At 37.9% G+C, this 24559-nt stretch overlaps 3 protein-coding genes across 12 annotated transcripts in view; 1 reads left to right on the top strand and 2 right to left on the bottom strand.

The window, feature by feature from the left end:
* poli (polymerase (DNA directed) iota) overlaps positions 1-3582 on the bottom strand; it is a 5858-nt gene extending 2276 nt beyond the window's left edge. The window contains exons 1-7 of the mRNA XM_008417967.2: positions 3457-3582; positions 3081-3345; positions 2891-2998; positions 2653-2817; positions 1627-1773; positions 1230-1466; positions 143-321 (exon numbers count right to left, since the gene is read on the bottom strand). Of these exons, the coding sequence (XP_008416189.1) occupies positions 143-321; positions 1230-1466; positions 1627-1773; positions 2653-2817; positions 2891-2998; positions 3081-3186 (942 nt within the window). The 5' untranslated portion in view covers positions 3187-3345; positions 3457-3582. The remainder of the gene's footprint in view (positions 1-142; positions 322-1229; positions 1467-1626; positions 1774-2652; positions 2818-2890; positions 2999-3080; positions 3346-3456) is intronic.
* The window catches only part of LOC103469911 (RNA exonuclease 1 homolog), a 27960-nt gene extending 11618 nt beyond the window's left edge, over positions 1-16342 (top strand). For 2 of the 6 annotated variants that reach the window (XM_017306682.1, XM_017306681.1), the window contains 15 exons: positions 6154-7156; positions 7223-7315; positions 8681-8921; positions 9583-9926; positions 10792-10935; positions 11016-11127; positions 11215-11286; positions 11353-11493; positions 11631-11744; positions 12626-12699; positions 12778-12882; positions 12966-13081; positions 14177-14315; positions 15756-15876; positions 16042-16342. In XM_017306682.1, the coding sequence (XP_017162171.1) occupies positions 6239-7156; positions 7223-7315; positions 8681-8921; positions 9583-9926; positions 10792-10935; positions 11016-11127; positions 11215-11286; positions 11353-11493; positions 11631-11744; positions 12626-12699; positions 12778-12882; positions 12966-13081; positions 14177-14315; positions 15756-15876; positions 16042-16130 (2823 nt within the window). In that variant the 5' untranslated portion in view covers positions 6154-6238 and the 3' untranslated portion in view covers positions 16131-16342. Of the gene's footprint in view, positions 1-4168; positions 4376-5828; positions 7157-7222; positions 7316-8680; positions 8922-9582; positions 9927-10791; positions 10936-11015; positions 11128-11214; positions 11287-11352; positions 11494-11630; positions 11745-12625; positions 12700-12777; positions 12883-12965; positions 13082-14176; positions 14316-15755; positions 15877-16041 lie in introns of those variants that run through there. The other 4 variants (XM_008417970.1, XM_008417969.2, XM_008417968.1 and 1 more) reach the window with 4 other exon arrangements.
* An 889-nt stretch (positions 16343-17231) lies between these two features.
* The window catches only part of LOC103469912 (UDP-glucuronosyltransferase 2A2-like), a 20810-nt gene continuing 13482 nt past the window's right edge, over positions 17232-24559 (bottom strand). Inside the window, exons 1-9 of one of the 5 annotated variants that reach the window (XM_017306685.1) lie at positions 22891-22986; positions 22755-22813; positions 22253-22504; positions 20647-21416; positions 20133-20281; positions 19910-20041; positions 18640-18727; positions 18064-18283; positions 17232-17714 (exon numbers count right to left, since the gene is read on the bottom strand). In XM_017306685.1, coding sequence (XP_017162174.1) covers positions 17432-17714; positions 18064-18283; positions 18640-18727; positions 19910-20041; positions 20133-20281; positions 20647-21364 — 1590 coding nt within the window. In that variant the 5' untranslated portion in view covers positions 21365-21416; positions 22253-22504; positions 22755-22813; positions 22891-22986 and the 3' untranslated portion in view covers positions 17232-17431. The other 4 variants (XM_008417974.2, XM_008417973.2, XM_017306686.1 and 1 more) reach the window with 4 other exon arrangements.

Genomic DNA, 24559 nt, shown 5'->3' with positions numbered 1-24559 from the left:
AACAAGCAGTAAATCGGTAAATTAAGAAGCACTTTCCTTGTTTTTTTGGTTGCAGGATTATTTAATTAATAAAGAACTTAAAAAATATTCTCAGTAAACCACAATTTTATTTTGTGGAGGTAAATTTGGGGCTGAGTCCTACCTGTGGGGCCCCAGTGGGTGTGACGGCTGATTCATCAATGCCGAGAGCCAGATTCCTCAGGCGCTGAGCGGTGGTACCCCCCAACTCCCTCGCCAGGTCACCCAGAGGGCAGAGCTGCAGGTCTTTCACACTGACTAACCCCAAAGCTTGAAGCCTCTTGGCCGTTTGGTGGCCCACGCCTGAAAGAAACCCCAGAAACACAGAAACGGAACATCAACACCATTTAAAATATCGGAAGGTGTTCCCCAGGGATGTGTTTAAGCCTCCTTTTATTCCTTATACTTCGAAATGAGACGTGGCAACTGCAAACAGAATCATTTGTAGGTCAATGACCCAGTTATTTATGCTTTGTTAAGTTGCGTTACTTTTACTGAAAGCTGCTTAAGATCAAATTGGTTGTGAATGAAAAAAAAAACAAAGTTTATGACTCATTTCATTCTTTCATCAGGACAGCTGGCCCTACAATTGTCAAACTAGATGGCAAAATTATAGAGAAATTAGGGCGATATGGACAAAACAAGCGTTTTATATCATTTGATATCAATAATTATTGATTTGTTTTTTGGTTTAAATATCTGAAATACTTCCAAACTGGTGGTGTGACCTTTCCTGTTTCGTCCCCAGTTTTCACTCACTGCTGTTGTTTTTTACTTTTAAGCAGTTGTGAGGCACAGTGGTGAAACCTGAAACTGCTGCTGCGCCAGTTACTCAACAGGCTGTTGCTAGGTAACCAAAGAGTGAGTGAGTTAGTTGATGCCACCTTTCTTGTTTAGCTAGCTGTGAGAGGCTGAGCGTCTAAAGCCATTCCTCTGCCTACATCTCCCAGAAGGCTGTGCGTTATTATTGAATATTCCATCAGACGTATTATCTATTCATATTGATTTTGTTTCTATCACAATAAGAATTGTTATCAATTTACTGCCCAGCCCTATGAGAAATGACTTCATATAAATACGTATGAATTTGGCTATCTATAATACAAGATCAGTTAAACTTGTTTTAATATTAAGCTTTTGTTTTAAAAAGTTTAATTGTAAAAAATCTTTGAATGAGTTAATCCAGCTCTGAAATGTTTTAGGGTGGGTACCTGGTACTTTTCTGAGGCCACTCAAACATCCCATAATATCGTCAACGTTCTCCTGCAGTAAAACCGTTTGCTGGTTTGGTTTGAAGGTGCCTGAAACCAGTTTGGCCAGCAGCTTGTTTGTGGCGACGCCAGCACAACCAGTCAAGCCGATCTTGCTGCGGATCGCGTCTCTCATCTCTGCTGCAATGTGCGAACCAATAGCCAGCCTTGGATGGTGGCTAGCGTTAGCATCAGCACCTGCACAGGGGAAGGAAAACGGGCTAAAGGAGAACCTTTAGGTGTGAAACTGAAACTGCCAGGCAAATATTTCACAGATGTTAGCGTCTTCGCTCTTTCACAAGGCAGTTTCAGTCAGCCAGATGTTCAGCTGCCAACCAGAAGAACATTTTTAACTTACTGGAATGATTGAAGACATTTCCTTTAAATGAGAGGCTGTCGGACTCTGATATCCGAGCCAATCTTTGTTCAACCATTCCTGTGACATCCACAAAGTTTTCGTCAAATCCAAGCCTCTCTACCAGCGGACAGAAAGACAGCAGGAGCTCTGAGCAGGAAGCAGAAAGGCAAGGTAAGCAAAGAAATGTAAAGTATTTGAGAGTTCTGCTGCAGAACACACAACTTCATTAATCATCAACAATCTAAAGAGTTTTCAGTTTTACAGCTGCTGACGATGCATTCACAAGAAATTTGCTTACCTTTGCTTGCTTGTTGGCTAAAATCTCATACTTTTCCACTAAATTCTGGTTTCTTAAAAATTAAAAATCACCTTTCTTGTGACAACCCCAAACCAGAGCTGGATAGAGTACGCACAAATTGTACTCAAGTGATATTAGCACTACTTCAACATATTTTAATCAAGTAAAACGTAACTGTCCAAGAAATTAATCAAATAAGAGTAAAAAGGTATTTGGTAAAGAATTACTCAAGTACTGAGTAGCTGATCAAAAAACGTCAATCATCTAATATTTAAAAATCACATCAACAGATGGAACCAAAATATAGTTATGTGGAAATTTTGGTATTTTAAATAGAGGTGGGTGATATTGCCCCCCCAAAAAAGTCACAATATATTTTTAAATACCTCAATAACAACAAGCAAAAAAATATTCCACATTTTTTGCTTTTCCTTATTTTAATTTTATTTATTTATATATTTATTATTAAACTTTCTATTATAATATATACTTTTAAAAATATTAATATATAAATATATCACACAATATGTTTAATGCGTCAAAGAAAATACAAAATATATCAATAGAAATGTAAACTAAATAAACCAACAAAAAAACAGTCTGAAATCGGCTACCAAATGGTTTTTGCTTCTAAGGATGTGTCTACAGACTTCTAATTAATGGGGTGTTTTACTTATTTCTCACATTTTTTCTTTTAAAAAGCCTCGTGAAATATTCCCCAGGCTCACCTGTGACTTGGTAGGACATTTCTCTGTAGTGTGTCAGGTCTTCTCCTTTAACCAGCACCAGTTCAGGACATTTCTCCTTAGCATCAGTAACAGACATCAGCTTGGTGACGCCCCGCTCCCTTGCCACATAGTTACAGGTGACTATGATGTATTTCTGCTGTACACCTGATGATATGAGAATAGGTTTCAATTTTTACCTTGAAAACAATTATTTTTATATTCTTTACTGGCTTTGTACCTAAAGGGACATCTCTTAGAGCTGGGTTTCTGATCATTTCCACCTGAGCATAAAAGCAGTCCAGGTCAAAATGCAGAATAACTCTGTGTGCCGATTCAATGACTGGCCCTGAAATTAAACCATAAAACAAATCACACACAATATTCGTCATAGCTCCAAGTGAACTTAGGTTTCTAGCGTCAGAGTTTACCAGAAGCAGCAGCTGGAGAAGTGGCGGGACAAACCGCAGCTGAATCCACGAAACAAGTTTTCCACTCGGTTTCATCTTCCTCCACCTCACCGTCACTGTTATCCATCTCAGAAAGATTAATGTTAGCGAGTTTGTTTACTCTGCAACACCAGACGTGACGCCCCGAAGGTCCTCACTGCATAAACAGGGGAGGTAACGCCTGCATGAGCATCCGGAACAAACGTCAACATCGCCGCCATATTGACAGTGGCATTTTTTGTTCTGACTGGAAAAAAAAGTGGGCAGAAATATTCCAAAAGTTCATGTAATGAATTAATAGTAACCAAAAACCGATCAGTAACTATTACAACGATTTACTTTGAAAAATACGGACTACCTGATAGTTTTAGTACAGATTAGTAAAACAAAATAATCAAAAAAGGATAATGTTGGATAATAACTTTCAACGATTGAACAGTCGACTTCCATAAACCTCTTCATCACCAGAATGTCATAAAAAACACTTTAAATAGTATTTAAATACTTTCAGTATCCTCCCTCAACCCCATTCCCTAATGTAGGATTGACTCTATTAATACTTTTAAAAATATAGCTGAAAAGTGTAGTCATAATAAGTAAAACTGGGTTAAATTAATTTATTTTTTATATTTTTGAGGTAGTTCAAGATTGTTTAATACTAATTTATCTGACTTTTTTTTACAGATCACTTTCAGTTTTGTCTTAGATATCACCATTTTAACAACTGCAATGGGCATAAGTCAATGTATATTTAAGATAAAAAAGATTGTTAAAAATGAACTAACGATAAACAGTGCTTCTACTGTTCCTGGTTTCCTCTCACAATGTGGCGGATGTGCAGTCTACTTCAACAGTATACAACAGCGCCATCTCACGTTGTGGATGAATTACTGCGGAAAGTAAAATCATCTTAAGAAACAAACAATGTTTCTTAAGTCAATGAAAGTAAGCAGAGTGATTATAAATATGTATGCGGTACATTTCTAGAATTATTTGTTTAGTTATTATAATAATTATTTAATTTCATAATTTATCGCGACGTTTGCACAGCCTATATAAGTGGGAGCTAAATGCCCGGCTGAGGTTCGCTGTTAATGTAGTCTAATTGTTTCGACAATTTTCCGCCATGTTTCCTTCCTCTGGTCTTTTTATTCACATAAGCTGTCCTTTTTCGCTACGTGGGCTTTGTGAGAGGCCTCATTGTTTATACAAACACGCCGCAGAATCGAGGGAAACGTTTGGTGGCTTGTATAAATCACCCGTGGTGGATTTAACAGGTCAGTGGGTTTACATGAGTTAACTTAATGTTTCTAAAGTTGAATTTGATGCGTCAGCGCATTTTACATGAAAAGAAACAAAAACACTTCCGCATTGTGTGACCCTTTCACCTGGTTTATCTAGAAAAAGCTTTGAAGTCATTGAGAGATTATGAGTCAAGATGAATCAAATTAAGGTTGCAACCAAACATTTTAGATTTATCAAAAAGAAAAAAGTATTTTATAGCTGTGTATTTGCTGTGCCCGATATTAGAGTTCATAAAATTATTTCGGATGCTTTAAAAGTAAAGTAAATTTTAATGGTTCCAGTCTTAATCAGTTATTTTCTACACCTGATAACTATTAATGGATGATTGTTGAATTTATTTTCATTGCAGTAACATGATCTTACTGGAAAATGAGGAAAAAGCCAACCTTTAACTTGGGTACATTTATTTTGTTGGGGTTTACTAAGAAAAATGGGTGTAGTATTTTTAAATCTCATTCTTTATCAGCAGGACAACACTTAGTGTTTGATCATATTTGTGTTTTATCATAGTTTGGGTCAATAATCCTAACGTGTCTCTGTTCCATCTTTGTGTTGGATCACAGAGTCCTCATTGCTATAAACGTACACCAGAAACACAGAAATTAGAGATTTGTTGGTGGAAGTGTTTTGCACTGAATTAGGCATTGAGATTTTTTTAAATCTTAACTTTTCTAGATGCATTTCAGTTTCCAGTGGCATCCCAAAGGGGGGGACTCCAGGTGCCATGACCCCTTTTTGAAAAATGTTGCCTTCCCAGAAAGTCATGTTCAGGTCATAGAAAGGCATACATACTCATCTTCTTCAATTAAGACATAAATGTAAAATTCGATAAACACATACATGTAGAAAATTTAAAATTCATTAATATAAATATATTATTTTACTTGTCTGGCCATCTCTATGAACATTTTCTGCTGCTTTTCCATTGACCATAAAAATGGAATTACAAAAATAAATTTGCTTAATGGAAACGCACCAGTTTAAGAAAAAAAATCATACTTTTCTATACAAAGATTTTCACTTGGATGAAGCTTTATTTTTCCACAGCCGTATCAAAACCAAATTATTCCGCAAAACTGGAATGGAAACTTTTTTTTTCTTCTTTTTTTTTTTTTTTTTGCATCACACGAGTCACATGAACCACGACATTACTACTGGTGGAAGTAGTAGGCGGATGATGGTGTGGCATGTTTATAATGACTTATCGCATGACCAAACTTATTCACATGTGATTTTAACAGACTTTCTTATGTAATGGAAACTTTCCAATTGCAAAATTTTGTTTTTTCAATATTAGCGGAATATCTACAAGGTTTTGTGAACATATGTAATGGAAACTCAACTACTGTTAATTTTACTAAGGAGTTATTTATGCCTTGTGTGTGTTGCACAAATGGTAATATCTATTTTTTCTGTGACCAACAGGGGATGAGTGTGACAGCGATTTTACAACAGTTAACGACAACTCCCTGTATGAGCTGGAACAACTCGATAAGCAGATTGAATCTGTAAGGCACGAAGTGGAGCAGGAGCAGCGGCGGCTCTCAAGCTATCAGACTAACCAGGCAGACAAAAGCAACAATAAACTCTCAACAAAGTTTGAAACAAACCTTTCTTATGGATTTTCTTCTAGCAAAAACCATAAATCACACGTTCAAGCAAAGAAATATGTGGTCGACAACTCCAAGCCGAGGACTGATTTAGAGTACGATCCGATGTCCAATTTTTCTGCTGCTTTGCATTCTTACAGCTCATCAGGAAAGGAAGCGAAGAGCCGACCAGACGGGAAGAGCTCCAGGTCTTTTGGTGAAAAGCCGTCCACTCATCAAGCCCAGATGTACCGACCGCGATCCCCAGAAATCCTCGACGACGACTCTACTGAAGATGGTGTCCTGGTCATTGATGTTTCTCTGTCACCTGACAAAACGTTGGATCAAACTCGACACACTTCTGACTCAGGAAAATCCTTCCAAAATACAGAAAGAGACTTGAAGGAGATTAAGGCGGTGAATGTTTATCTTGATTTTCAACCTCAGATGGTAAAAACTAAGGTGGTAAATACTGCTTCCTGTGATGAAGCAGACAAAGTCCCTGAGATCCACCCTGCGTCTTCTACTTTGGACAAAACAAAAGATTACAGCAAGGTTGACAAGAATGTAGTCGACTTAACCGGATGTTTAGAAGAGCTTGAAAGAGAGTGTGAGAATACTGGTTTCCAGTCCCCTGAAAGAAAAAAGAAATGGACTGAACCTGGAAGTTTTTCCTTTCTCTCAGATCAACCAAGCAATCCTCCGATGGAGTCGACTTGTAAAGCTGAGAAAAAATGTAAATCTCAAAATGTACTTGTTTGTAAACGATCAGATCCCAACACTCAACTTAAACAAACCTCAATAATGGACCAGGACAAACTCAAGGTTCAGAGCCAGTTATGCGTTTTACACAATGGTGAAAAAACAGAGATGAAAGATTTCACCAACCAGAAACAAGTGGAGGCAGCACAAGGCAGCAGCCAGATTCAAATTCACAATGTCAGATCTGTGAATCCACACAGCAGATCTGAATCAGCGGAGCAGCTGCTGCAGGAGGAAGATGAAGCAGTGATAATAATAGACTCCAGTCCTGAGGATGAAGATCACGAAGATGAGGTAAATTACTCTGAGCTTTCTGAAAGCGACCCAATGGAGGAATGCTACCGGATCTTCATGGAGGCAAACACCGAGGAGAAGGGAAGCGAGGAGCAGAGCGGCGCGTCTGTAGGTGTATCGAAATGAGTCTTTATTTTAGCGTGAAGATTTTCTGATTCACTCTTTCTGTTCCAGATTGGAGCCGAAGTGGAAACACCAGAGGAGTACGCTGCAACTCAAACTTTAACCGGGAGGAAGAGGTTGGCTCACGAAGCCAAGAACTCGGAGGTAAACGCTCCAAACATCATAGTTCAATGTCACATGACAAACTCAAGGGCCAAATGTGGCCCGGCACAGGTTTTTATGTAGCCCTCTAGTAGGGCTGAACAATACGGCTGAAAAACGTATCACAACTTAAGTGTTTCATTCATAATTATTGATTATTAATTAGTTTTTAAATATCTGAAATATTACCAGTTCAGTGGTGTAACCTCTCCTATTTTATTCAGTTTTCACACTGTTGTTTATAAAGCAGTTACGAGGCACGGTCATGAAACTTTAAACTACTGCTGCGCGAGTTACACAACAGGTTGTTGCTAAGAAACCACAAGTTCCTCAGCAAGTTGTTGCTAGGTAACCGTGAGTGAGTGAGTGAGTGAGTGAGTGAGTGAGTGAGTGAGTGAGTGAGTGAGTGAGTGGGTTGGTTGGTTGGTTGTTACCACCAACCTTGCTGTGAGAGGTTTAGCAGCTAAAGTCTTTCCTCTGCCTACATCTCCCAGAAGGCTGTGCGGTTCTGGATCGAAGTTCTGTGAAATTGTTGCTATTCTATCGGGCGTATTATCTGGTGATATTGATCACGTGTCTATCACGATGTATATTATTGATTTATTGCCCAGCTCTACCCTCTAGACTCCATAGGGACATGTAATTGAACTCTCAAGATAACAGTTGTGTGCTTAAATATTATTTTATCAATCAAATCAAAGCAGGGGTTTTTTCCCCAAAATTAGCCCATTCAGTCCTTATAGTTTGTATTTTTTATTTTTATTTATTTATTTATTCTACAGTTGTGGAAATTCAGACAAAATCAACAGACTCCCCTCAATTTTACATGATTTTTTTTAACTTAAATCTTGTTTTTGTGAAGTATATGAAAACAAAAACACGTAGTTGCCCCATTTTTCCTTAAGCATTATTTCTTTGAATCTTAGGGTGAGAGTTATTTTTTTCATTGAAAATATTTTATGACTGGAAGTTTACTGCAAATCTGCAAAAATGGTCAAACATTGGGGTTTGTGATTCTAACTCCCACCTGCAGGTGGCAGTAGTTCTTACTTTTACTCCACTGCTGACTCATAGTTTGTGATGGATGTGGAGAGAAAAGAAAAAGTCACATCTAAAGACATTAATAAGTGGAAATATTGCAAATATTTATAATTTAGCTCCCAAAATCAGTGATTTTGATTGCAAAAAGTAACTGAAAAAAATACCCTGAAAAAATTTTATATTTATCTAATGCAGAAACAGCTATTTATTCATATTTTAGCGTTGAGTTAATGGGTTTTAGCTACACATTCTGGTAGAACCGGCCCTTTTAGAAAATTATGATCTTGATACGGCTCAAAATTAGTTTGTTAAACTTTTTCCACTTAACAGCCACTGGCCAAGATGAGACCTCAGCCTCAGGTTTTGGTTCCTCTGCGGGAGCCTGGAGCTTCAGTGTCCCGGCCGTCCATCTGTGCTAAGGTCCAGCAGGTTCAGTACCGGGCCTTGGCTGCTCCGGCTAAACCGGGCCAGAATCTTCTTTCTTCAGTGAGTCAGAAAAAACCAGACACACAAACCGTTCCTTCAACTGCAACCCCGAAAAACCTTCAGGTTTATCCAGGTCAAAATGGTGAGTTTTTGGAAAAAGTGAAGTGTTTTAAAGTAAAGTACATTTATATGTTATATTAAGAATTAACCAATCAATAATTGGATAGAAAAAGGTGCTTATTGCGAGATTTAGAGAGTGTAGCTAAAACTTTTCCACTTGAGTTTTGAGTAGAGCATTAGTTTTTTTTTGTTTTGTTTTTAGCTAAAATGCAGAATGTATTTTTGTACTGTTTTGGCTCAATAACTGCTCTAAATGTTATGTTCTTTCAGGATCAGCATTTCAGAAGTTGAAAATTTTTTTGCTAGTTTTTCTAGATTTCTGAAATTAAATTTCTGAGCTCCAAAAGTCAAAAAAGAAAAAAAGAATTATGCAAAATAAAAATTGATTTAACTCAAAAAAAATTCCAAAAAAAGTGAAAATTTTAGTTTAAAAAGTAAAAATGCTAGACTTTTGAAACTCAGAAATTTTCAAGGATCTTGTCTTTTTTTCTAAAAAATTTAGTTTTTCCTTTCAAATGTTCAACTTTTCAAGCTCAGAAATTTTAATGTCTCTTCTAGAAAATCTCTGAGGTTAATCTCACTATATCTGAGTTTAAAAAACCGTCATAAGATACGTCTGTTGTGCCATTTTAATGTTTGTATCGTTCCCTGAATGCTCTCTGCTTTGCATTTCTGCACCTCAGCTTATCTGAACTGCGTCCCTCTGGGAACTGCGGTTATCGAAGTGGGAAGCGACCTTCATCTGATCCTGCCGCAGGGCCACTTCCCTCTCTCTGCCACCTCCTCGTCCAGCCCAGTTTCATCGGTTTTGACTCCAGTGAGTCGGGTCCATTCAAACCCTAACGCAGTCAGGCAAACTGCCGCTCCAGCTGCGGTTTTCGCTCCACCTAAATATCGCTCCACACAGCCTGTGCTCATCGCTGCTCCGGCGCGACGACCCGTGGTCAGCATGGCTTTCGGATCGTCTGTCCAGTCGACAGTCGGCGCTTCCACAGCTTCTCAAGCTTCGACTCAGGCAGCTGTCAAGGTAGAAAACAAGTAGATGTGGAAAAACGTACAGCCAAATTCCTCCAATGCTCTGTGGAAAAGTAATTTCTCCCTAAACCTAGTTACTGGTTTGACTGGCACTATGCCACTTTGGAGGATTTTTTTTTTTTTTTTTAATTCAGACAAATTAGAGATTTTGATGTGAAAAAAAAAACATTTTAGGCTGGTTTGGATTGTTCATTTTTAATGGATGTAATTATTTTTTAAATTGTATTTATTCAGGTTTTCTTTGGCTACATTAACACAGACGGTAAATGTGACTGAAATCCAACTTTTTCACATTTCTGATCTTCTCACCCAAAAAAAAATTATATGTGTATATATATATATATATATATACATATGTATATGTATACTTGTATATATATTTGTGCTACTTCTGTATGTGAAACTAATTCAGAAATCAGATTTTCAAATAAATTATAGTAAATGCTCCACAAAAAGCCATTTTCTATTAATCATACTCATTAGTTTCCTTCATCTTATGATCTTGTCGGCTCTCGTTGCTGAAGAAACTTTAAAATTGATTCATAAACGGCTCGCTACATTATTGTTTCTGTAAATTGTGCGCTGCTGTATAACTTTAACGTTCTTTTTCTGCACTTTCGGGTCATTTTGGGTCGTAAACCGTTCACACGGAAGTTTGTTTATGGCCGAGTTAAATTAGTAGTATGAACGACTAAAAATAACTTATTTAAGCAAAAAATTGAAGTTGAGCATCAAGATCTGCTGTGTGAACGCAGCCTTTGATATTTTAATGTGCTTAATATGAACAATCATGACTAAAAGTATAAACAGAAGACTTTTGAAATGGGGATGATGCTTTTCACTGTATTTCCTTTCAGCCACTTCCTGTGAAACGAAAGCTGAAGCAGCAAAGTGAGGCAGCGAAGGACAAGGTGCCTCATGACGTCCGCCAGCGTTACGTGAACATGTTCACAGAGGAATTTCTCAAAACGACAGCTGATGTCAATGAAGCTTTTGAGAAGGTGAACATTCAGGCCCCTTTACTCTTTACTGACACGATTGAGTATTTATTATGATCCATCCTGGCGTTTACTGATGGCAGGCCCTGACAGAGGAGAAGAGTGTGTACAATCGCAGCGTGAACAAACTGAAATACCTGAGCATTGCAGTGAACGCCCTCAAGAGACTCAAGAACCAAAGTGCTACTGCTAAAAGTAGGAAAAAATATATTATTATTTAAAACGGATCTGACTCAATGTAACATTCAGCTGAGTTAAATACTAATCTGTTTTGTCACACAGAGGAAAAACAGACCCAGAGTCAAAGACCAAAAGGCAACATCCCATTTAACCAAAGGAAGATGAAGGAAAATGGTGAGAATTTTTCATTTTCCTGAATTTTGAATATTTTAGCCTCTTCTGAGTGTTTTCTTCTTTCAGCAGGTGATTTGGTGTTGTATGAAATCTTGAAGGGTTACACTTTGACTGACGAACAAATGATAGAAAACAACTATCCTGTCCAGCACCCAGAAAAACCCGGTTCTGCTGTTCTTTTTTCTGACAAGAAAGTGAGCACAGACTGTAAGTAAAGCGATCCAACCTGACTGTGTTACCAGCAGTTCCCTTATTGAGCCACTAGAGGACGCATTCAACTCGTGAATTTGGAGGAAACCTCTGATAGAATCTCTTTAAATCACTTATTTGTCTTTTTAAAAAAGCTCTGAAGAGGATCTGCTGTCGCTGTGGCGCCACCTACTCTGTTGGCAAAACAGGGAAACACCTCAGAACAGAGGAGTGCAACTACCACTACGGGAAAGGAGTTACAAACCGAGGTCAGAAACCAGCTTGTTTTTAGGGTCTGCTGTAGTTTGATGTTCTGCAAATCAGGCTGAAAAATAAAATCAGATTTTTAATTGAATTATTACATCTTTTCTCAAATGGAAATTAGAGAATGATTTCAAAAGGTGACCTTTATTTCAGTCACCCCTTCTGTAAGTTGCACTGTGAGAGTATTAGGGCAAAGTTATGAGAAGTTTTGCTTATGAGAATATAGTCATATTAGCAGAAAAGACACAATTTTACTAGAAAAAACATCTTTAAATTATGAAAAAAATTTTGTTTTAACAAGAATAAAGCTTAGCTGTTGGAAACTGATGTGACAGACTCAGTTCATGTTGTCCTTTTTTCAACACAGTTTGTACCATTGTTTCAAAGTTCTGCTACATAATTTGATGCTAAATTATTTAACATTTCTATTAAGGATTATCTCTAAAACTTATACCAACGTACTTCACAAAATGCTCATAATTCCTCATTTTTATTTTACTTTTGTGTTGGCGTTCTCAAAATTACTACTTTGTCCGACTTTATTCTAGTAATATTCAAACTTTTTTCTGCTAATATTATGATTTGAAGCCATTATCTTGATAAAAAAAAATCATAGCCTGTCCCTTTATTCTGTCCAAATAAAACACTCTTGTCAAAAAAGATGGCCACCCTGGGCGTCACTCTGAACTACGGAAACCCAAGAAGTGAATGTTGGAAAAAAATCCAGATTTTCCAAAAATTCAGTTGATCAATAAAAACGATTTATCTCCCATTCCTACTGCAAATGGGGAAATATAAAATATATTACAAGTGAGACTGAATAAGCCAGTTAAAATGCATTATGTGCAAACAGAGTGAAGCATCAACAGTGTTTTGTTTGCTGCAGTTCCAGGTGGGGTGGAAACTCGCTATAACTGCTGTCAGGGGGTCATGGGTGCGCCGGGATGTCAAATGTTTAAGGTCAGAACACATTCAGAACACATTTCACTGATTAAACGGGACCAGTAAAAGTTTAACATTAGTTTTTCTTTCACCCAGCTGCATGTCCATGATTACCTCAGCCTGGATGGGTTTGTATCTACTGAACCCAGACGCCCCTCAGGCTACAGCTGTCCTGGAGTTTACTCCTTGGATTGTGAAATGGTAATTTATAAAAACTTTTATTTATGTTTGGCTCTTTCTAGAATATGTGTTTACGTGATTAAAACCTGTACGAATGGCTTCAGTGTTACACTGTTCAGGGCCTGGAGCTGTCCAGAGTGACGGTGATCAGCTCCAGTCTGCAGGTCGTCTACGACACGTTTGTCAAACCCGATAATGAGGTCATTGACTATAACACCAGGTAACGTCTCCACAGATGGAGCCCAGCGCCCAGTTTATGTCTGCAGTTGCATATTTATGTAAAAAAAAAATCATAACATAATGGCAATACATGACAATTTATCAGATAATCTGTGAAAAGATCAATCTTATCCCAGTTGTGCTACTGCCTTCTAAAGAATTGCACCACTCCGTCAAAAACAACCAATCAGAGCCAGGAGGAGTGTCTTAGCGTTGTCAGTCATGCTTGTGCACGCGCTTCTCGATGTGCTAATGGAGGAGAAACGACGTACCTTCCAGTTAAACAGTTTATTTGCCATCATTTTTGGCCATGCTAACCAGACTTAGCATTCATGACAGGCTATGTGTGTGGGGAGAGTGTGAGTAGTGTGTACCCAAGCATGATTGACAGCACTAAGACCCTCCTGGTTCTGATTGGTTGTTTCCAGTTAGCACTGGGAGAAGGCAGAGGAGCTCGTTTTTCTTATTTTGTTTTTTTTTTCACAGCTGTTAATGATTACTTTGGTAATCAAGTATTGTGACAATTAATCAAGTGCAAGTGATCACATAAAATATTGGTAAAAGCTGCCATAACAGGAATATTAAAGTTGGATATCAAAACTGGCCCAAATTTTCATTACGGATTAGGGATGCATTACTTTTCCGTAATTATTACTTAAAGAAAAGTAATAATTACCTTTAATTTTATTTTTAAAGTAATATTACATTCAGGATGCAAGTTGTAACTTTTCCTCATATTTCTGTAGCTCAGAAAATCAACCTATAACAATAATGGCTCATATTTCAGTCAACCTGGACAGACGTTAAACAGAAATCAAGCAGACTCGCTCACTTTTTTAATCCAGTTTTTAGTTTACATATTCATCTTGCTTTGCACAATATTTTATAGTCTTTGTACAGAAAAGTTTTATGGCATATAAAAATTAAAACCTACAGCTGTTGCTGAAGTTAACATAGAATAATTCAACAATGTTTGGAAAGTTGAACCATAGATTGGATTTGTTGCATTAACCTTGTGCTTTTGGCTGCTTTTCTTCACATTTCCCATTGCGCCAACTTTCTTTATTCATTCTCTCTGCTGTTAATCTGTCTGTAGGTTTTCAGGCATCAGTGAGGAGGATGTGAAAGGTAACCACACCTCCCTCAGGGAGGTTCAAGACACTCTGTTGAGCTTCATCAGTGCTGACACTATTCTCGTTGGACATGGCCTGGAAACAGACCTTTGTTTACTGAAGGTGATTGTTGCAAACATTTGTTTTTTTCTCTCTCTTTGTTAAAGGAGGATAATGATCTGAAATTGGGGATTCTTGCTCAAATATCAGGCAGTTCTGTATTTAATTTTTTGTTAAGTTTAGACTAGTGACTTGTAAGACGCACTTTGTTCTCTAAATCTATTTTAATTCTGACTGTTTTATTTTCACACTAGCTGTTTAAATTAATGCCTAATATTTTAGAGATATGAAGCTTTAAATAAGTCATAATTTTATTCTTGGTGTCTTTATCCTTAAAATGTCTTAGACTTAAATTAAGGCCTTAAAATGTCTGAAATTCATTTCAAAATGTAAGTTGGCTTAAATGAATTTCAAGTCTTAAATGTTAGCTGGTAGGACTTTGTAATTTCATATATTCTATGTAGTTTATCTTCCTTGATGAGGTTGATTTAGGCTGATGCTAAATAGCTGCTAGCATACCTTTGCTAGCTAGCTTTTTTGTTTATCATTGGAAAGTATAAATTTATTGCCAGCTGACTGGATGACATTTATCTTTGCTACTGGCTCACATTCTGTTGCAAACCCATATATTACGTGTATTTGTGCTAAAAAGCTTGCAACTACTAAAACATAAAATGTGTATTTTATTTTTTTTGTACATTTTTGTCATGCTTGTCTTAAAGCTGCAGTACAAAAATTTATTTATATTTTTCCATCTATGTTGAAACTGTCGCCATGTTGTGACATTGTAATATGAAGATTGATCTCCCACCTCATCAGTGAGCTGCTAATGCCAAGTACAACCAATCAGTTAGGAGGTGGGTTTTGGTGCTGTCAATCACTCTCATGTACACGTTAAATGTGCTGTCATTGATGGCCATGCTAACTAGCCTTAGCATTCGTGGCAGCCTATGTTGTGGTGAACTTGGCAAAGAGCAAACGGGAGGAAGTGAGCATGAGTGATTGACAGCGCTAAGCTCCACCTCCTGGCTCTGATTAGTCATTTCTGTCTGAATATATTCCTGCAATTAGTACTGGGAGAAGGAAGAAGAGCTTGATTTCTTTTCAAAAATGATTATCTCTTATACTGTTCATGGCATAATGGTAATTTAACCAAATGTGTAAAAAAAAAAAAAAAAAACTTTTCATAAAAGTTGCATACTGCAGCTTTAAGCTTAATCCATACGGTCCTTAAACGCCTAAATGTGAGTTGGTAACACCTGCAGAAACCCTGTTTTATTAAGTACAATGAAATTATTAAAGCAGGCTCAATCAAGTTATTTTATTTATCAAGTGTTTCTGAGCGGCAAATGAACGCCTAATAGCAGCATCCATGTGCAAAAGACACCAGCCATTTTTCTGATGCATCACAATTGGCTTTTTTATTCACCTGTGCATGTTGGAATATGAATTAAACTATGGAGGGTCTGACGGGAGCTTTTTTTTTTTATTTTTGTGCTGTAGCTGCTTCATGGGACGGTAGTAGACACTTCGGTGGTCTTCCCCCATCGTCTAGGTCCGCCCAATAAGCTGAGCCTCAACAGCCTCACCGCTGAATACCTCAGGAGGATTATTCAGGAGAGTGGTGGGTTGCCACTTTACAACCAACTGGTTTTGTTTCTAATCATAGTCTGTTAAACCACAGCCGCTTCAATCATTGTAAAGGATTAACTGAATATAAACTAATAAAGGAATGGAGTGTGTTTTAAAACTGCAACATGTTAAAACCGTGTGCCGCTGTTTCTCCCAGTTTGTGGCCACGACACTGGAGAAGATGCAGCTGCCTGCATGGAGCTCATGCTGTGGAAGATGAAAGAAGATGGGAAACTGAAAAAATGAGGAACTGCCACTGATTATACATGAAACATGATATGCATGATTGTGTATTTGAAGACGAGTAGGGCTGTTTATTTGTGTTTATAATTTGATGCGTTTTCTGCTAATGGACATTTGAGTTAAAGCCCATGTATAATGTCTATATGAATATTTATGAGACTCACGGATAAAGCTACTCTAAGTGGTTCCCAAATAAAGGCATAAAATAAAATTTCTGTTTGTTGTCCTTCCCTGAGTCATAATCAGTCTACGAGGATTCAGTTTATATCTCATTATCTTCAGGTGCGGCTAATTAGCGCAGCTGCAATGTATGACGTCATTCCAAATCAGGAAAGGCCAACAAACCTGATGCTGCTCCAGTTGTATAGGAACTGGGAATGGTCGACTTTGCAGTCTGAAAAATTAACTGGAAATAATCAGAGGTCGGATTTCCCACTGGGAGCAACTCCATCTAGTTCCATGAACTTCACTTTTCAATATGGCCGCTAGCTCCTAGCATCGACAGTAAGAAAAAACCATGTTTATTTCTCAAGACACAAAAGCAAGAGTGCATCTTAAATCAGTGTTATATGTAGCGCATTTACACTGACCCAAATTAAAAGTAGTGTTTGTTTATCGAAAGTAAAACCGCTTCTAAAGCTGTAAGTGCGGTAAAGGAATTGCAGACAATGGGCGTCGCCATATTGAAATTCTGCTACGGAGTATTTGGGGCAACCTTTATTTTCGAAATATGACTCGCATGATTTTTTTTACTTTTTTTTTTTTTTTTTGTAATATGACTTCGCCTTAAGATCCCAAAATTCAATTTATCTTTTTATATTTATATTTCTTTTAAGCTTGTCCTAATAGGGATACTGTACTTGAGTCAGTTGTTTTTACTATTTTAAACAATGAGTTCTGGGCCATTTTGGATCATTTAATATTTATATTTATTGTGTATCTATGTAAAGTTTCACCTCACCTACCTAATAGAATAACATTGATTGGTTGCAATAATATGACTTTATTCTCAAAATATTTATTCTTATTTTGACTTCTCGTACAACTTTATTCTCAAAATATAACTATTTTCATATTGTTTCAACTTTATTACTATGACTTCATTCTCATACATGTTTTTTTCTTGCAATATATAATTGTTTTTACTTTATTTTGGACTTTTTTTGTCTTATTATCTTAAAATCCTGTCATAAAATTCTGACTTCTTAGCTCCCATGTGTCTGTTAACAGTAACGCAGCATGAAGCCAGTCTCAGCGGTGACAAACACAGGTACCRGGTCCCAAAAACTAAAATCTAAAGTCTGTTACTCTGCTTTTCTCTTTGTCTTTTTTCTGCTGCAGCATCTCTTGAAACAGAAGCTGCAGCTCTTGAAGAGGATGAAGATGAGGAGCAGATCTATAATAAGGAGGAAGGCCAGGACGTCCAGGCTGTGGTACTGGTACCAGGTGAGTTCATGGGCCTGAACCCTCAGGTGTTTGGCTCCTTTGTTCCTCATGGTGAACTCGATCCAGAAGACGGCCTCGTCCCGAGGAGTCATGGGTCTGTCATGGTGGATTTTGGACAGTCTCATCACGTTTTCTTTGTATCTGTGGATGAGTTTGTACAAGTATCTGTCAGTTTTTAACTCATCAATAGGGAGATTGCCACAACAGCAGCCATTTTTAACCCTTTACAACAATTCAAAGGTGCATCTTGGGACAATGGCACATTTTCTCTTTAACAACTTTGAAAATGTGGACTTTTACATTTAAGCTTACAAAGCTAAGCATTGTGATATTTTTTTCTGTGTACAGAAATTAGATCATGATTCTTGGTTCACTTTATGATATGCAAATTCATTGGGAGACACTTGTATTGTCGATTTCTTCAAAAACTGAAACCTTTAAGTCATCCAAATTAACTGATTTGATAATTTCTCTGTTATTCAAAACGTACGATTTGTCATTAATGACGGTCTTGATTGCATCCCTGAGGCTCTCGGTTGTCATGAAGTTCAGGTTCTGAATGACTGCAGCTCCTTTGGCCTCCATGTGCACCATGTTGTCTGGCTGGTCAGCGAACATGGGGATTCCCACCATGGGAACGCTGTGGTAGATGGCCTCATAGATCCCGTTTGCTCCACCGTGAGTGATGAAAGCTTTGGTTTTAGGATGACCTGACAGAAACCAAAGCATGAAACATGTGAGTGTGAGTTAATTTTCAAACTAAAGCCATTGAAGGTCAGCGGTGTATAATGATAAAAGATATTTTACATAAAGTCATTTCAAATATCTTAAGCCAAGTGGTGAGTTGTTTATACTGTACAGGATTTGGCGAATGGCGTGTTTTTCTTTGAAACGGTAACTTGGCTTTTATTCAATCAATAACTTGACCTCTACAGTAACTTCTGCTGAGCATCTTTGTTACATTTCAGTGTTGTCAGAAAAAAACAGGCAGTCTGACTGCACAAATATCAATCCAACATTTCTGCTGCCACGTTGTTTGTCTCTGAATGACACAAACTTCACTCACCCAGCAGGTCGTTCTGAGGAATCCAGCTAAATATCCTGGTGTTGGAACCTAAAGTTTTTGGATTTTTACCGTTGTATCGCCACAAGACCTAGAAACAACACAGAATGCTGAGAAAGCTTAAGAGAATTTAAATGTTTTTGATGTTTCAACCTTGCATAGTGATTAGACTGGAGGTTTGGAAAATTTGAGTACTGTCATTCCAATCAAATTCCTGCTTGTAAAATCGATTAACCTTTGTCTTTGAATATTTAAATTACTTTATCTTGAGGAAAAAAATGTCCAACCCTTCAGGCAATTTTTTTTCTTCATCAATCACTGAGGTACGTTTAAATGGCCTTGTACTTGTTTTTTTCCTGTTAAAAGGGAGTTTTTCCTCTCCACTGTCGCTACATGCATGCTCAATACGAGGGATAACTGTAAAGTCAACAACACAATGTAGAGCTCGCAATAAAGGAGTAACAATATATATCATGATATACACATGATAAAAAATTTAAATCAATAATTATTGACTCAATACACATTTCTATATGTTGCTAGTTTTATCTTATTTCAAGTTTACTAAGATATTTGCACTAGAAACTAAAACAAAAACAGTTTTTGGTATAGTTTTGTGTTAAGATTTTGTGTTTTGCAGTGAGGTTGGTAGCATCAATTGACTCACTCACTCTTTGGTTACCTAGCAACAACTTGCTGAGTAATTTTTGGTTACCCAGCAACAACCTGTTTAGCAGCAGTTTAAGGTTTCGCCACTGTGCCTCATATTTGCCTAACAGTAAATAACAATAAACAGTAAATAAAAATGGGAAAGTCAACACCACCAGTTTGGCAGTATTTTAGATATTTAAAACAAAAAACAAATCAATAATTATTGATATCGACTGATATGAAACGCTTATCGTGATGTTTTTCAGCCATATTGTCCAGCGCTATATAAATGTAATTAATTTATTTAGGAGATCCTTTAATATCAAACTACAGCAACGTAAACATGAGAACCCTAACCTTTACAAAGTGAAAACATTTTTTAAATCTGAAGACATTTTTTAAGTTGGAAACAGTTTATATTGAAAATGAGATTTTCTTCTGCGTATATAAAGGTCAGATAAATTGAATGGAATCTGCTTGTGCCAGTAGTGAATGAGTTACTTATGACCCAATAAACCTTTGGGTGAGTGTCAACACCCATCTGATCAGGGCCAAGTTGGGAAAAGTTGCATCAGACGATAAAAAGAGGTCATTTGGAGAAAACATTGAACATATTGCCAACCTTTTGGGGAAGCTGAGCAAGGGCTGACGCTATTAGGTTCGCCTTCTCTGTAGTTACATTCTTAATCATGGAGCCCAAAGTGAAGACCACAATGCCATTCTCTCCAGAGCTCTGCACAAATTCTTCCATGTCCTGAAATATCAGTAAAGTTTTAGAGTAAGTGGATTTGGTTTTTTATGGAGACAGAATGTGATTCGTTTATATGGTTTTTAAAAATTCCTACCTTTGATAAAGGTTTAGCTGGTCTGCAGTGGATCCCTCCAACAAATTTAAAGTTGGGCAGGAGTGGACGAGGAAAATCAAAATCCCAGTAGGTTCTCATCAACCAGATATCAGCTTTACCCATCAACTCGCACGCACTGGTGGGTGTTCCTGATACAAAGCATTTTATGTAATAAATAATTTATAAAACGTCATCTGCCGCATAACTGTATACATAGTTCTCTGGGAACTTTGTAGCTGACAGCCATCTTGATAGGTATCTGTAACAAACTGTTGCTATGATGACAATAAACAAGCCACAAGCTTAGACCTAGCTTATAAACAATTAAGGACATTACAGCCATTAAGTTTTAAACTTTTTTTCCCCATACTTTTTTGTCAGTCTCTCAAAGACATAGTTCAGCTATGCTTTGTGCTGCGTTTGCCTACCAAGATGGTGGTTCAGTGGCACGGATCACTTGTGGTTCAGACTTGTGGGAGCCATGCATGTTGAGGATTCTTGTTGAATTGCTCACCTTTGACTTCTGAGTAGTATTCATCGAACATATTCCACATAACATGGTCGATCACGACGTCCTGCAGAGCGTAGAAGAGGACGTTCCACAGTCTCTCTGAGAAGTCCATCTTGTCCGTGAGTTTGCTCATAACTCCAGGGACAAAGGAGGGAGGAGCAGGTAGCTGACCACATATCCTCTCCCAGTTATGAGCCAAGGAAAAACGTAAAGAAAAGACCAGGGGGATTCCCAACATGTCCGCTGCCAGGTCGCTGCCAGGTAGGAGGGGGTCAGCAAAGAGCAGGTCGTAGTTTTCTTTCTTCAGCTTCTTCATCAGGGTTTCTGATTTCACCACGCCATCTAGCATCTTAAGACTATTCTGTAGGTCAGTTCTTATAATATCCATATATTTGATATAAATCTGGAAGTAGTTCATGTGATCTATCTCGTACATAGAGAACTGACTAAACTCCTCCATAGTATCCTCCATATCCTCTAATGGAACGGAAACATTAAAAGGCTCATACTGGAAGCGAGACGGTTCGCTGCTGTTCATGAACATCGATGCACTCGGAATCAGCACTGTCACCTGGTGTCCTCTGTCCACCAGTGTCTCCAGTACCGGCTTCATGTTGATCCAGTGGCTGGCCTCAGTGTACCACACCAAAATCTTCCCTCCATTTGAGCTTTTTGCAGCACAAAGCAGCAGCAGGACGCAGACGGAGAGACGCAGCTCCATGGTGGCTCTGTGTCTGCAGATAAACCAGCTTCCGTCTTTTCAGCAGGTTCACCTGAGAGATATTTATTAACTAAATGAACTCTGACACTGCCCTTTTGGTACTGAAGTACAAAAGATAACAGCCTCACCCCATAAAAGCAGCTGGAGGTAAAGGGTTATAACGGCTAACCTAGCAGCGGGTGAATCAAATATGTACAGGAGAATCTTTATTGAGCCTTTAACTGGCTGTACGCTGCAAAAACACAAAATCTTATAAAGTATTTTAGGTCTGGGTTCTTGTAGGAGTGCAATAAATCAACAACATATATAGATGTGATCAGTATCTATAGATAAAACATCTGATAGAATATCAATTTCACTGAACTCCCATCCAGAACCGCACAGCATTCTGGGGCATATGGACAGAGGAAAGGCTTTAGCTGCTCAACCTCTCACAGCTAGCTAAGAAAAGTTGGCGGCATCAACTAACTCACTTTTTGGTTACCTAGCAACGACTTGTCGAGTAACTTGTGGTTACCTAGCAACAGCCTGTTGGGCAGCTAAGATTTTGCCACTTTGCTTCATAACTGTTTAAAAATAAAAAACATCGGCATGGAGTGAAAGGAGAAAATCGGTACAGAAGATCAAGAGGAAACTATAAAACAGGAAATGTGACACCAGTTTGGCAATATTTCAAATATTTAAAACAAAAACTAATCCAATAATTATTGATATCAACCAACCTTAATATAACCAGTATTATTTATACAAAATAATTAATTAGTTTATTAATAAGTCAGAAAATTCCTTAGGTTTGACTGCTGGAGGGTGTGGCAATTTGTAGAAACACACACAGACGACAACGGTATGGTGAAATTTAAGTGATATATTGATATTTGCAATATTTACAGATCAGTGCAATTCAAGAAGTCCTAGCTGTATTTCTCTTTTTCCAAGAGGTTCAGTCTTTTCCAGATTTGAAGAAGTTCAGTAGAATTGTTGATTCTTTTCCTTCCAGATTGGAAGGAGTTGTGTGGAATTGTTTCTTGTCCTTTGTTGGTTTTACAGATCTAGCTCGCCAGTCTGGTTTGCTCAACCACAGACATTATCATGGACTTGGAAAAAGTATCCTGGAACGGGGCTCTGTAAAAGAAACCTGGCCTGTGAGGGAAAAAACACACAGGCCTCATGACCAACCCTGGGTTTTGTCCAAAGAGCTAAGAAATCTTACATGTACATGTTTTTTTCTATGTTGTAGTGACATTCAATACAATAATTAAACTCTAGTGAATATCAATTCAAGTATTTTTAGTCCAACTATTTCATATATATCGATCACATTGACCGAGTTCAAAACCTTTCATGGGAGGCTAATGCTAGCATACTAGCTGCCGTAAAACAAAACACTCACCAGTTCCCACTTGACAAACCGTGTACGCAAGTAGATCGTTCGGAACCACAATCACACGTCTGCAGGTTAAGAAGCGTATGAGTGACTAACTGCACATTGTCCTTTGCTAGAAGCATATGATAGGCTAACAACCTACCTGTACCAGCATCGGACAGCGTCTCCTACATAGACATAAGAGTAGACCCCGCATTGGCTGCTCCGGCGCAGGAAATATGGCGGCCATATTGGAGCGGTCGTCCCTCGTACTTTGCTCAACCAAAATAAGATACCTCAGCACTGTTGTTCAGATCGATGAACTATTGATGTGAGGGCTCCACAGACAACATTTCACAAGTGAGATGGACATATTATAGTGTATATTTTGTGATTAGAATATTACTTTACTGTATTTATGTCCACCGGCGAGATACCAGCTAATATTAATATATAACAGTGCTAGGTGTAATACGGGGTTCAGCCCCGCTATGAAGGCTAACAGATTCCGTAAATCTGAAAAGAAATTTATTATTCTCCGACATTGACTTAGATTATCTGACACAAGAGCCTATATTAGAAATGAAACAATGTAACATAGCTATATTATAAAACTCATATTACGTGTTATAACATTCACCAGCAAAGTTTACACAGGTGGTAAGACTATTATTTATATGTAATTCTTTCACTCTGTAGATAGCCTACATCCCAAATCTTCCGTTTTTGTTTTGAAGGTTTCCTAAAGACGCGATGTGAGGAAGAAGTGGGAAATATTTTTAAAGAGAGACGGATTCACTGTACAGCATGGATGAATCTCACATCGGATTTTGGACTCAATCTCAGCTGCTGAATCTCTGAAGCTAGAAATCCTCGGCTGGAAAACGTATACATATGTATGTATATACATGCATGCATGCATGTATATACATACATAGACATAATTTATTAAATAAATTATGTCTATGGTCTCCTACTTTACCTTCTTTTTTTTAAATGGCAGTTGGCAAACAACTTTAAGGTRCATTACCGCCACCTTCCAGGTTGGAGTATGGATCAGAAGCTCATAGCCTCCTCATAATACCCATTATTCTAAGAAAATTAAAGATACTATCAAAAACTATATCCTGATGATCTCTGAATCAATTCTCTTTGAACTTATTTTTATTACTACAAAGCTCACTAAGTAGTATCTCTCTTTCCCCTACATACTTGTTGCATTCTAAAAAGATATGTTGTACTGTTTCTAACTTTCCACCAGTGACGTGCGGTCAGGGGAGGCAGGTAGGTGAGGCAGAACCTCACCTCTTATCATGGAAAAATAATATATAATAAAATCATTTATATTGCTATTTTCACCCTGTGGTTTGTACTATAAAGTATGTATTTTTCACTTAGCTTAACCAATTCTGATTCGTTTTTTCTTAAAAATCGCTGTATTGTCGCATTTTCCCATTCAAAACCTCAGGAGCAAAGCCGGTGAGGCAGCAGCGAGCTCAGCCTCACCTGCGATTGCGCAACCTCTCGCTAACTGCACTGGCTGCCATTCTATGGGAACATGTTCGTCCTGTCTGTACGCCAGCAATAAAATGGCTAAAAACATTTAATATATGGCCTTATTTTCCATAATTTAGCTTATGCATATAATGTACAGTGTTTTTTTGTCACAAACTGTGTGTGTATCGTGTTTTGTGTGCGGAGGAGCGATAAGAAACGGCAGAGAACAGACTYGAGGTGAGGCAGGCAGTTCTCTTGCCTCATGGCAGGGGGCGCTCATGATCCCAGATATTGTGACTGCACAACTGCAGAGTAAGACACAGTGAGCTAGCCAT

This window comes from Poecilia reticulata, linkage group LG9 (assembly GCF_000633615.1).
Source record: "Poecilia reticulata strain Guanapo linkage group LG9, Guppy_female_1.0+MT, whole genome shotgun sequence".
NCBI classification, from domain to species: Eukaryota; Metazoa; Chordata; class Actinopteri; order Cyprinodontiformes; family Poeciliidae; genus Poecilia; species Poecilia reticulata.
This window is presented reverse-complemented; position numbering and strand designations above follow the sequence as displayed.